Genomic DNA, 12704 nt, shown 5'->3' on the forward strand with positions numbered 1-12704 from the left:
ACTCTTCAGCCTTTTCTGGCACGTCCCACTGCTCTGTAAGCACCGGCTGAAGTGCAGTCGAGTGTGGGATGCTCGAGGTAGCACTCAAGGCAGCTGCACCACCACTGATGTGCACTGATGAGGTGGCCCAAGCAGCGTGCCACGAGTTCTTCCTGGATTTTGGGGGTGCCTCTGGCTGAGGGAGAGGGTGGGAGACGCAGCCTGGGCAGCAGCAGGTCTGATTTTTAAATATACTGCAAAAGGGAGCAACATCCTTAACTAAAGATCGATCTTTCCTTGTGTCATTACATTTGACACACCAGGTCATGTACATAGAGCCAGGGATCTCTAATTCTTGAGGTTCAGAAGATGCCTTGGGAAGGTGAGGAATCCATTGTTCCCATGCACCACTGGAATCCAAAGATTATTTGGGGATGATCCATTAAGTGTGCCTGGTATAGGTTTTTGGGAATCTTTTGGGATTGACCAAGCATCCACTGGCACACCGACCAAACAGGTGGAAAATGGTTTCTCGGGGGTCGTGTTGGACAAACATGTGGTATCTAAATCTGAAGCATTAGCTAAAGTCACCCAAACATTTCTTTCAGGTTGGCTAACTGGCAAGAGCTCCTGACAGCTCCAGAAGGTTCTCCAAGGTGGATTTTCATTTTTTTTCAGGAGACGGCTTGCATGCAACACCCCGGTGGAACAGCTTCTGTGTCCTGCCGGGGTTTGCACTCGCTCTGAAGGCGAGGACCAGGCTGAGCCCTGGGAGCAAGCCCGTGGCTGGAGCAGCTCGCCGAGCCCGGAGAGCTCCGGCGCCAAAGCCAGGGCCCCGGTTGCACCGGGCTGGCGGCGAGGCACAGGCTGTAATTACTGCCAGGGTGCCTTCACCCCCACTGCCCTGCCCCGAGGAGCTGAGCAGCTGCCAGCAATTAAAACTAGTTAGCAGTTCCCATGATATTTTAACCATTTCTAGGCAGCCGTGGCAGCCCCTCCTTCCTCAGCGGAAAAGAGTGGGTCTTGTTGGCACTCTGCTGCAGCATGTGGCTTTGCTGGATTTGGGGGGTCTCTCTCCCCCCCTAAAAAAGCATTGCTCAGTCCTTTTGGCCTCCCCCCTTCCTCCACTGAGCCAGGGTGGGGTTTAAACCCATTCTGAGGAGGGACTGAGTGGCTGGAAAATCGCAGCCCCACCAAAGCTTGCAAAGCTGTGAGGTTGTTTACAATTCTTTGCAAGGACGGAGATATGGGCATATCATGGAATGGTTTGGTTGGAAGGGACCTTAAAGATCATTTAGTTGCAACCCCCTGCCATGGGTAGGGACAGCTTCACTGTCCCAGGCTGCTCCAAGCCCTGTCCAGCCTGGCCTTGGACACTTCCAGGGATCCAAGGGCAGCCACAGCTGCTCTGGGCACCCTGTGCCAGGGCCTGCCCACCCTTACATGGAAAGAATTCCTTCTGACATCTCTAAATCTCTCCTCTTTCAGCTGAACACCATTCCCCTCGTCCTTGTACTACCTGCCCCAGTAAAAAGTCACTCTCCATCCTTTTTATTAATCCCCCTTAAACGCTAAAGGCCACATATCAAGAAGCAGTTGCAGGATACCTCCCTCAGTGTGTGAATTTTATCTTTTATTACTTGTGTGCGTCTGCATCTGTTATTTTTATGCTCCTGCAGGTACATCCTGCGGCCTGGATTTTAATGCTCATTTTTGCAGGGGGAGGTGAGAGGAGGGGTATGAGAAAGATGGAGAGAGACTTTTTAAAAGAGCACGTAGTAATAGGACAAAGGAGAATGGCTTCAAACTGAAACAAGGGTTAGGTGGGGATATTACGAAGAAATTCTTCCCTGGGAGGGTGGTGACACCCTGGCACAGGTTGCCCAGAGGAGCTGCGGCTGCCCCATCCCTGGAAGTGTCCAAGGCGAGGTTGGTCGGGACTTGGAGGAAGGTGTCCCTGCCCATGGAAGGAGACGATCTCGCCGTCTTTTCCAACCCGGCGCCGTGGCAAGAGCGCGGCAGGACGCTGCCTTCACGCGTTACAGAATTTCCGCGGGGGGCTCGGGGGGCCCCGGCTCGGCTGGCGATGCGCGGCTCCCCCTGGTGCCCGCCGGCCCCGCTGCACAGCGGCTCCCCATCCATCCACCCATCCACCCGTCCATCCGTGCATTCCCCGGGATGCCTGCGCTGGAGCCGCGCATCCCGGGCTGGGCCGGGCGGGGCGCGGCGGAGTCCGGGCGCAGCTCATGGCAGGGCCCGCCCCGGCCCGCCCCGGGCCCGCCCCGGCCCGCCCCGCCCGGCGCCGGGCAGCCCGGCAGTGTGGCGAGGCGGGCGGGCAGCGCTCCGCTCCCGGTGCCGCCGCCGCTCCCGCTGCCGCCGCCATGCCGCCGCCCGGCCCCCGCCGCCTCTCCCTCCTCCTCCTCCTCTCCTTCTTCCTCCCCGCGCTGCTGCTCCGCCGGGCGCTGGCCGCCGCAGGTAAGGGGGCACAAGTTTGGGGGGCTGTGGGGTGGGCAGCATTCCCCCTAAAAAAGTTCACTGCGGTTGAGGTGCCCGGCCTTGGGACGCCGAGTTGGTGTTTTCTTTGGTTTTTTTTTTTCTTTTTTCTTTAATATAAAGGTTGAGGGGTTGGCGGGGGGGAGCCGGGCGCCTTCCGCGCCGTGGCGGGGGGATGCTCCCGGGGAGGATGATGCTGGCGGGGGATGCGGGCTGGCAGCGCCCTCCGCGCCGGGGGGATGCTCCGGTCCGGGGGGATGATGTTCTGGGTGGGTGGGGGCTGGCAGCGCTCCCCGCTCCGCGGGGGATGCTGCGAGGGGATACGGGCTGGCAGCGCTCCCCGCTCCGATGCTCCGCGGGGATTCGGGCTGGCAGCGCTCCCCGCTCCGGGGGGGATGCTCCGGGCGATGCGAGCTGCCAGCGCCGCTCCCTGCCGCCTCGCCGTGCCGCTTCCTTATATTTCTCTCTCTGTGTATATATATATATTTATTTATTTTTCTTGGCAAAAGCAAAACAAACCCAGCCCTGTTTGTAGTAGCGCCGGCTGTGATTCCCCGGCTGGTCAAATAAGTAACTATTCAGCCTGGATTTTATAAAATATATATATATTTTTTTTTTTTTTTTTTACTGATTATTATTAAATCTGCATTTTCATAAGCTGAGCGATTGATGGCCGGGCAGCCGAGTGGTCTTTTCCTATGGCTGTTCAAAGTTTCCTGTGCGCAGCCCAATCTTGTGATTGAGATGCACTTAAATCCAGCCCTTCCGTTAGCAATCCCTGCCACAGACACGAAACAGAGGCACGTCTCTCCTGCTGCCCTCTCTCGTTAGGACTCCTATGATCAAACTCAGCCTTTCCGCTGTATTTCCCCCCCTCCACACCCACTCCACAACTCATGGACATCCTCGGCACCTCCGCACTTTGTCCTTTGTCATCCTCCGGCGGTGGCAAAGCGCAGCCGCCCGCGTTTATTCTCCGGGTGTAAAAAGATGTGCCCGAGCGTAGAGCTCAGAAGGGCAGCCCTGTAAAGTCTGATGGCTTTTTGGAGGCTGGCAGAGACCACAGCCGTGTTGGGCAAGGTCGTTATCCCGGCGGGAATTCGGGATCTGTCGCTCCCCGCAGCTCCCGGCGAGGGTTTGAGGACGCGTCGCGAAGCACAGATCGGTCTTGTTAAGGAGTTGAAAGCGTCTCCTGACAAGCTGATTTTCTAGGAAAATGAACCAAGCCTTCTTTTCTGAAGCGTAATTAAGGTGACGAGGAATTTTAGGGAGGGAGTCTAATTAGATTAATATTTTTTCCGCCCCCGCCACACAAAGATCCAGTGTATTTCGGCAAATGGGAAACAGGAATGGCACTATTGACTTATCCAGGGGCCTGGACGTTGCTGCAGCAGCGTCCTCCAGCCAGAGGAAACTCTCCCTCGGTGGGAAGGGAGAGGTTTGAGAGCTGGCAACTGGTGTGCTCCTGCTCGGCTGGGAGCGGTGCCGTAGGGATGGGCAGCGAGGGGCCCCGAGGCTCGGCTCAGCACCGGGGGTTTGGGAAGGCTGGATTAGCCAAACTGGACTAGCCAGGCTGGATTAGCCAGGCTGCTGTGGGTTAGGGTTTAGCCAAGCTTTCCGTGGCTGCTGAGGGGAGTTGGGGGAGATATCACAGCGTTCGTGCCTGGCTCTGTCCTCTTATCTCTGTGTGCGCCAAGTTCATGCAGGGGTTGAAATAAAACTGGGCAGGAGGGAAGGAGGGAGGGAATGAAGAAGAAAAAAAACAAGTTAAACCTGACCCACCTGGCTCAGTGTGAGTCTGGGGAGCTCTCTCAAGGCACGCTGCTAATCTGGCATATGTACCTGTGTGTATAATAAAGTTTTTAGCTGGGGAGCTATAATTAGTGTTTCTCCAGGAGAGTTGTGTAGTGGTGGCATGTGATGAGGCAGAGGAGGGAGCTGAGATAGGTGCTCAGCCCGGGTGATCATGCACTCCCTTCCCCATCCTTGCCTGGCTTTTAGGGAGAGGCAGAATTGTTTTCACCCAGAAAACAATTTTCTCTTTTAATGACAAAGAACGTGCATGTTGTTTGTCTCGGGTTTTGCAGCGTGGGGGTAGAAGTGTTGTTTTGGGTGGGGGTTTGAAACCCAGAAAGCATCTGGTCCACTCATCCAGCCCCAGGAGCACTGCTGGGGGAACCCAGCTCCCAGCGTGTCCCTGAGCCCGGGGCTTTACCTGCCAGGCTGCTCTCTGGGCTTCATCCTGCTCCCCTGGGTAGGAAAACAATTTGGGGTGAGGATTTGGAGCTTGCTTGAGGGTCTCTCCCCGTGGGGCTGCACAGAGGCTGTAGAAGGGTGGCTGAAACCCAGAGGGTGATGCTGGAGGTGAGGACAGAGGTGTTTTTGGACAGCTGTCATCCTGGTGAAGGAACATCCTTCCATCCTTCTGCCCCACCAGCAGCAGGAAAACACCCAGGGACAGGGGGATGGAGGGGAGATAGCAGCACTGCTGTCCCCCAGCAGCGTGAGGACAAGGGGGGCAGGAGGCTGCCTGCCTGCTGCTGCCAGCGTGAGCAGATGGCTGGGGAAAAAAATGCTCCAGGACCTGTTGCCTATCAAATCCTGCCCTTTGGAAGTGGAGGCTTGAGGACAGGCGTGTGTGGAAGGATCTGCTCAGGGGGTTTTTATCTCCTTCTCCTTCAGCTGCTTTTTTGTGGAGCCCTCTCTCTCTCTCTCTCTCAGAAGCCGGTGCTCTCTGTGCGTGGTAGCAGCAGAGGGAAATACTGGAGCAACAACAAAAAAAGGAGAGAAATAGAAAACCACTACTTTAGAGGGGGCAGAATGGCTTGGAAATGGTAGTTGTGGGGGGCAGGGAGGAAATCCAGCTTGCATTTACTCTGCTTAGAAAGCAAAAGCTGACCCTGTAAGGAGCTTGGGGGGTTCAGCTGTGCCCTTCATCTCTGTAGGGTCCTGTGGGTCCCTGGGGGGCTGGTTCCCTTTCCATCCCTGTCCTAGTCGAACAGGAATTATATATACAAAAATATGCAAAAACCAGATCTGTATTTTGGGTCAATTCAGTGAGCCAAGATGCTGCAGGGAGCTCTGCTTTCCTTCCATTTCTAGCAGTGGCATCCCCACAGCTTTCTCCCTCCCTTTGGGATAATCCTGGCAGCCTTGGGGGGGTTTTGGGAGAGTCCTGAGCTGAGCTTTGCTGGGCAAAGCCAGGCTGGCAGGCCAGTGCCAGGTCAGGAATGCCGTGAGGTGAGGACAGAGGGGGCTGTGTGGAGTCTGAGGAGTTCATTACAGCAGATGTTGGTGCCACAGAGCCGCAGGTTCCTGCTGTTTCCTATTCATTTACATCTTCCCGGCTTTAGCGATGCTAATGTGAGTGAAAACATTTCCTGGGGGGGGGGGGGGGGGGGGAGATAAATCATCGGCCCATTCCCTCCTGCCATCCCACCCACGGGAAGGGGGAATTAACAGGGTGCAAGGGATGCCTGAGCCGCTCAGTGGCTGCCATCAGCTCCTCCGTGGCAATTGGAGGCCCACTGGCTCCAATTTTGGTTTTGCATAATCTGCAAAGCTGTAATTTGCTGTAATCAGTTGTATTGTGCAAGCCACCCCTGCCGGTGAGTCAGAGCACGGTGGCACCGGGCTGACACAGCCTGGCCCTCGGGATGCTGGGCTCTGCAGGGGATCTGTGTCTGCTGACACGGGCTCTTATCCCTCCTGGAAGCGTTTGAGGCCAGCTTGGATGGGGTCCTGGTCCAGTGGAAGGTGTCCCTGCCCGTGGCAGTGGGGCTGGAATGAGATGAACTTTAAGGTCCCTTCCCACCCAAACCAGTCTGTGACTCCCTTCTGTTTACCTGGGGCTGAAGGGAGCCTGGGTGACCCTTCCCTGGCTCTGCCGGAGCTCAGGACTGTAAGGAAGCGTTGTGTGAGCTGTATCCCCGAAAAGCAGAGCCTTGGTAGTGAACCAGCAGCTCCTCAGTGATGTCTCCCCTCACGTTAGGCTGGAGAAAATCCTGTATGGGCTGCAGTGGGGCTGCACTTAGGGCTGGGAATTGAGCAGCTCTGGCCTGGGAGAGGCAAAGCAAGCCCAGAGAAAAGCCCGGGGAGCTGCTCTGATGTCTGCTCTCACACCCGCCCTCCCCGGGACCTCTGTCGGTGGCAGCCTGGAGGCCCTGGCTGGCTGCAGCACCCTCCCTAGCACTCCCTAAATCCTCCCTCTGCCTGTCCCCGCAGCCCTGCAGGCTTGGCTGCCGCCTGCATTTTTACTGTCGAGGCAGCTCTGGAGCGTGGGCTCGCTTTCAGCGAGCTGGGCTCCCTGCACGGAGGGTGATGCTGTTCCTCAGGGTCCCGGCTGGGATAAAGCATTTCAGATAAAGCATTTCTGCCCCCCTTGGGGAGCAAAGCCCTCGATCGGGGCAGCCCGCAGGGCCAGCAGGCAAGCAGAGCATCCCGAAGGCTGCAGCAAGGAGGATTATTTTTGAAGCCTCCTGGTTTTTCGGAGGCCTGACTCACGGCACAGGAATGCGCTGGGCTGGCAGCCCCGGACCTGCTCCTCAGCGAGGGGAAGAGCTGCTGCCGTCTCCTCCTCCTCCTCCTCCTCCTCCTCCTCCTCCGGAGCCCGTTCCCCATCCCAAACCGCTGGGCTGGGCTGGTAGCAGCCACGTGTTTGCTGAGCTTGGATTTTTAGGGGATTTTTTTTTTTTTCTTTTTCCATCACTCTCCTATTTGCCTTTTTTTTTTTTTTTTTTAAAGGGCTCAACCCCGTTTTTTTTTCTTTTTATTGGGCTCAGCACCTCTGCTGAGGGAAAGGCAGAGATCAAACGCCAGCCAGGCTGGGAAAAGCTGGATGAAGCCACGCTGGAAAACGAGGAAAGGGAAGGGAAGCAGGAATTATTTAGCACGGGGCTTGCTCCAGCGTGTCCTGCACTCTGCCTTTAATCTCCTGCGAGTCCCTCCCTGCCGCAGCCCGGGTCTCCTCTGCTCCCTCCTGCCTTGAGTGGCTTCTCCCACTCTTAGGGAGGCTGTTCCCAGTTTCAGAGGGCTCCCCCAGACCCACACAGGTGTGGTGTAGCTGGGTCAGGTTTGTAGTGGAACACCTGGGCTGCTGGGGAACGCCTGGGCCCCTTCCCTGGTTGGTTTTGGAGCTGTAAGCTTTAAACCAAACTCGTGATGGCTGGGGGTGCATCCTGGTCAAGGGACAGCGGTGACAAGTTTGTGTTTCTGCAGGCAGCCCAATCTTCCTCTGTGGAGAAATTCAGGTGGGGCAAGGGAAGAAGCAGGGAAGCAAAGCAAGCCCCGTGTCACCGCCATGCTCAGCACAGGCAGGGCGTCCTACAGCCTGAGAGGCAAAAATTGTGTTTGTCTGGTGTGGGAGCTCCTCTTCCCACCTTTCCCTGGGCTGCCAGGCCCCTTCCCTTGCCTGCCTGCCTGGAGCATCCATGGAGGCCTCAGTGTGTTTTCTCCTCGTGTTTCAGCCCCTCTCTGCTGGGGATTGATGCCAAACTCTCACTTGTTTAGTGAAACATCCCCTTTCCAGCTAATTCCTTGCTGCAACGAGGAGGAATTACCAGGTCCCAAGGCTTGGGAATGGCTGTGAAGCCACATGGGGTACGAGCACGGGGATGGCAGCCATGGCAGTGGCACTGGAGGCCCAAAATTGGCCATGGCACTTGTGTTTATCCAAGGGAAATATAAATCAGGAGCTGCATCCCACTGTCTGCCATGCATAGCTTGATCTGGGTGGTTGTGGCTGACAAAGAGTCCCCCAGCATTTAAAAATCAAATGGTTTTGGGCTATTTTCCCCCTTTGGCCTTGCTTGCTGTGTAAGTTTGAGGCAGTGCTGGGGTGTTGTGTTGTTTGTTGTCATTTTTTGTACCCTGGGAGGTGAAGGGTGCGAGTTGAGACACTCACTGCTTATATTATTACTTAAGAGTAATAACATACCTGGTTATACAAAAAGAAAAGTGAGCAGAGCTTTTCTGTCCTGGAATTCAAGGTCTGGGCTGTCCCTTTCTCCAGGGAAGCAAGTCCCTTCAGGAAAGGAAGAAGACCTGATGAATTTGGGGAGCATTTTGTGTAATACCTCTGTACACACAAACATACAGGACCATTTATTCCCGCATCTTTTGGGAATAACAAAGGAAGGGGGAAAAAGTGCTGGTTTGTACCACCAGTGATCCCTTCCCAGCTGGAATACCCAGGGCTGTCAGCCCAGTTGTGGTGGAGCCAGACACAAAAGTCACATCCCGGCATCTCTCCCGCTTCCGGGGGGTCCCGCCGGTGTGGTTTTCCATCAGGAGCCCATGAATAACCTTTGCTCCCCTCCTTCACAAGCCTGCACCCAGTGTGAGAGCTGAGGGATTGTTTCCCTTTGAAAGAGCGTGGAAAATCTCATTTTGAGACGTTTAATGCCTATTAGATCCATCTGCCTCCCTCTCGAGTGGGGGCCACCGCAGGAGGAGAGCCGAGGACATCCGAGATGGGCGGGCTTGGGGGCTCTGTGGGGATGATGCTGGGGGCATCAGCTGGGGATGCCTGCAGGTGGATGTCACAGAATGCTAGAAAGAGGTGTGGGGAGTGGAAACAAGCTTCCGTGGAAGTGGAGAAATGCTCTTGGAGCTGGTGTTGCTGCACGTGACATCGTTTTTTGGATGCTTTGTCTTGTGCTAGGGACGGGGTGCAGCACACCTTGATGTGGTGAACCAAAGGCTGTGCAGGTAAAACATGGGTGAGAGGGTTTGAGTGCAGGGTGGGGAATGGGGAGTGCTCCCTCCTGGAAGGCACCATGATGCTCCTCCCGCCAGGCATCCCTCCCTGTTGGAGCTGTACGGAGACAGACGTGGTGGCTCTCAAATGATGGCAGGAGAGGGCACAGCTGAGGTGACAGCAAGGTTCTCTGCACCCAGACTTTGTCCTGCTGTTGCTTTGTGAGTCTTTCCTCTTGTGGAGCTCCTCTCCTCCCTGGGAGCTGCCGCTGGCATGGAAGTGACCCCTGCTTGCCCCCTTCTCGCCACATCAGCAGCATTTAAACGCCTCTACAGGTCCCATTTCACCGCTAAAATGGGGCACTTTGGGCTGCCCACCTTTGGTGGGCTCCTGGGTGTGTGTACCTGCCCCTCCTGGGCCGGTGGCAGGATGGAGGGACGGACGTTTCCAGCCAAATCCAGCCTTCCTGGCCAGGTGGCTTGCGGGGGTGGGAGGCTATTAAAAGGGTTGTGTTGCACTGTGCAGCGTGGGAGTTCTCCTTAGGCAGGAGGTTGCAGAGCCCAGGAATTCCTCAGGACAGATTCCTGGTAGAAGGGACATGCCTGGGATGCAGCGGTGCTGTCAGCAGTGCCTTCAGAGCTTTCTAGGCTGTGAGGTTCGGGGCACACGTGAGGGCATCCACAGCAGTGGCTGAAGGCACTGAGGTGCCACTGACCCTCCAGTGGACTCGCATGGTGTCTGGGAAACTGTAATTCCTCCTGGCTGCTAGTTGGAGGACTGGGAGCAATTGGGATGGAGGACAGTCCCACGGCCAGCAAGGTGGTGTTCGGTCAAAGGTTGGACTCGGCGATCCTGGAGGTGTTTTTTAACTTCCATGATTCATAGCACGACTTTGGAGGGTTTTAGGAAGATGGATGGAGCGAAGTTCTTCCACTGGGTTGATGGGCTGTGCCTCCCTGCCATCTTCAGGGGGTCTGGTTGCCCCTCCTGGGGTCTGTGAGCAGGGGCTGCTCTCCCCCATGGGCCGTCACCATCCTACACCATCACCCGGCTGCGTTATTGGCTCCATCTGTTTGGCTTGGCTTGGGGAACAGAAGGGAGGGTGTTTTCCAGCAGCCTGAAAGTGGTTGCTATTTAAAACAACCAAAAAAAAAAAAAAAAAAAAAAAAAAGAAGAGAGAGAAAAAAATTGCGGTCTGCTGCTTGCTTTTGGTCCGTGGAGCCGAACAAGCGTCCCCACCCTCACCTGGAGGGGCATCTCTGAGGGCTTTGCAGGGCCCTGCAAGCCAAGGTAGCAATTAGTGCTGGTCGTGAGGGAGGATCCTGCAGGGTGGCCGTGCTGTCTGCCGTGGTCTGGCCTGGGGCCACTGCTGCCTTTGGGGAGGCCACTGCCCAGGTGTGGGATCCCAGCACCTCCCTCCACCCCTGTTTATCCCAAACAAGGGGTGCAGCCTTTTGCCTCCCCGCTGCCACGGCTGGTTTGGCACTTGCTGGAGGGTGCTACGGGGTTCCTGCACTGGAATATTACTTTTGAAGGTTTTTTTTCTCCCCCTTTGACAGATGTGAAATGTAGAGACAGGCTTCAAATGAAAGCATGGCTCCCAGAGTCCAATTACACAGCAATTAAAAGTAATCAGCGGTCTGGGTCGCTGAGCTGGAGAAGGGGTTCATGGAAGGGTTTTCTCTTCCAGCTTATCTTGGAGAAGCTTAAATGTCCTGTCTCTTCTGCTGTCTGGGCCCTGGCTGGGGGGCATCTTCACAGAGTGGGTCGAGCCTTGCTGGAAATCTGAATTAGGCTGAGATTAAGCTGTTCCAAGTTCTCCCAGCTCCTCGCTGGGGCTGTGGCATCCCTACACTGCTTCCTGGGGTCTCCTCTGAGTTCCATCAGTCTGTGTTTTGGGGCTAAGCATTTGGTGACCTGGTGTCGCTGCTGGGTGCACGCCTGACTTCACTGCCATTCCTGGGGCCGCTCTGGGCTCCAGAGAAGAAGAGGAGGTGGCACTTGGGGCTCCCCTGCCAGGTCCATCCAAGCGCGTCCCCAGGCCTGCAGTTCCTGCTGTCCTCCCCAGTCTTTAGGAGGAGGTGCTGACTCAGTTGTGGAAGCAGGTTTTCCTGCAGGATGCCTGATTCCCCTTGCGCATCATTTTGGCTGCTTTTCTGCAGCCAGAGCCTTGCAAACGCCTCCTTCCGCGCTCCGGCGTCGGCACTAATGGGATTTGTTACAGGAGAGGGGATTTGGCTGTGGAGCTGCTCGGGTGACTGGGATCCTGAGTGTGATGAAGTGGGGTGTGGGCTGCCAAGGGCTATAAAACTGTTTTCTTCCCCTTTTCATTCTCTCTCATTCTTTTTCCCATGTGTGTTTATGCTTAATGGTTTGCTACTGGTGAATGACTCGGTTTGGATTTAAGGACTTAGAGCCTCGTGGCTAATCCCTATCCTGGCTTGTGGACCCTTTGGATACCCCGATATCCATAAAATAAATATGATATATATACGTGTATATATATAAAACAAGACACCAAGGCACTTATTTCATATTTCTAAAATTTATACACCAAGATAAAAATGCTGGCTGTGCCCAAAGCTGGAAAAGCAAGATCCAAAAGCCGGGAAGAGGGCTGGGTTTTGCTTGGGCTGAGCAGTGACTAACCAGAGGTGAGCTCTTAAAACAAATGCTTGGGATAAACTGGTTATGCAAACTGGGGCGAATTGGGCAGGTTCCTTTGTAGTTTACAGCAAAACCCCGGGAGTCTGGGGCGTGTTGGGGCCGGTCCTGCCGGGGATGGAAAAACCCACACGCCGGCTCTGCCAATGGGGTCGCAGCCGACGGGGAGGGATCCTGAGGGATGAGGGGCAGGGGAAGGCACAGGTTACTGCAGGGCCTCCTCTCTTCAGCTAAAACCTTGAGTAGCACCAATCCTAAACGCAGAGCAGGTCAAAAAATAGATGGCTTTTCTTCCTTTTTGAAGTGTGGTTTTCAATAGCTGCTAAGAGGAATCTGTGCTGTGCTCGGCTCCAAGAAGCTGTCGGGCTTGCTGGTCCTGTGCTGCCGAAATTCACCAATTCAGAGGATTTGGGGTTTTTTTTTTGCCTCGGACGTGGCCGGGAGGCTGGCGTGGGACACGCAGGCGTGCCAGCAATGCTCGGCATGCCTTGGGAAGGCTGTCAGGCTCACAGACCACAAGGCTTCTGGCTTCCATCACAGCCACCGCTGTTTTGGCCGGGGGCATCCATCCATCCATCATCCATCCATCCATCCATCCATCCATCCATCCATCCATCCATCCATCCATCCATCCATCCGTCCATCCGTCCGTCCGTCTGTCCGTCTGTCCATCCATCTATCCGTCCCACAGCCCTCCCAGGGCTCCTCTCCAGGGTGGTGCTTTGAGGACGCTGGGAGCAAGAAGGGGGTACGAGGGCCCTTGGGGTTTTTAACTCCACCCAGCCCCGTGGGCTGGGAGAAGGTGATGCCTGGCTTTTTGGTGAGGCACAGTAACGCTCCATAAGAATCCCACTTGCTGCTTCCCGCTGGA

General features: G+C 55.7%; 1 protein-coding gene across 1 annotated transcript in view; it reads left to right on the forward strand.

Annotated features, from left to right (window-relative positions):
* The first annotated feature begins 2157 nt into the window (after positions 1–2157).
* The window catches only part of UNC5B (unc-5 netrin receptor B), a 54424-nt gene continuing 43877 nt past the window's right edge, over positions 2158–12704 (forward strand). The window contains exons 1-2 of the mRNA XM_053948495.1: positions 2158–2228; positions 2378–2454. Of these exons, the coding sequence (XP_053804470.1) occupies positions 2158–2228; positions 2378–2454 (148 nt within the window). The remainder of the gene's footprint in view (positions 2229–2377; positions 2455–12704) is intronic.

Source organism: Vidua chalybeata, chromosome 8 (assembly GCF_026979565.1).
Source record: "Vidua chalybeata isolate OUT-0048 chromosome 8, bVidCha1 merged haplotype, whole genome shotgun sequence".
NCBI classification, from domain to species: Eukaryota; Metazoa; Chordata; class Aves; order Passeriformes; family Viduidae; genus Vidua; species Vidua chalybeata.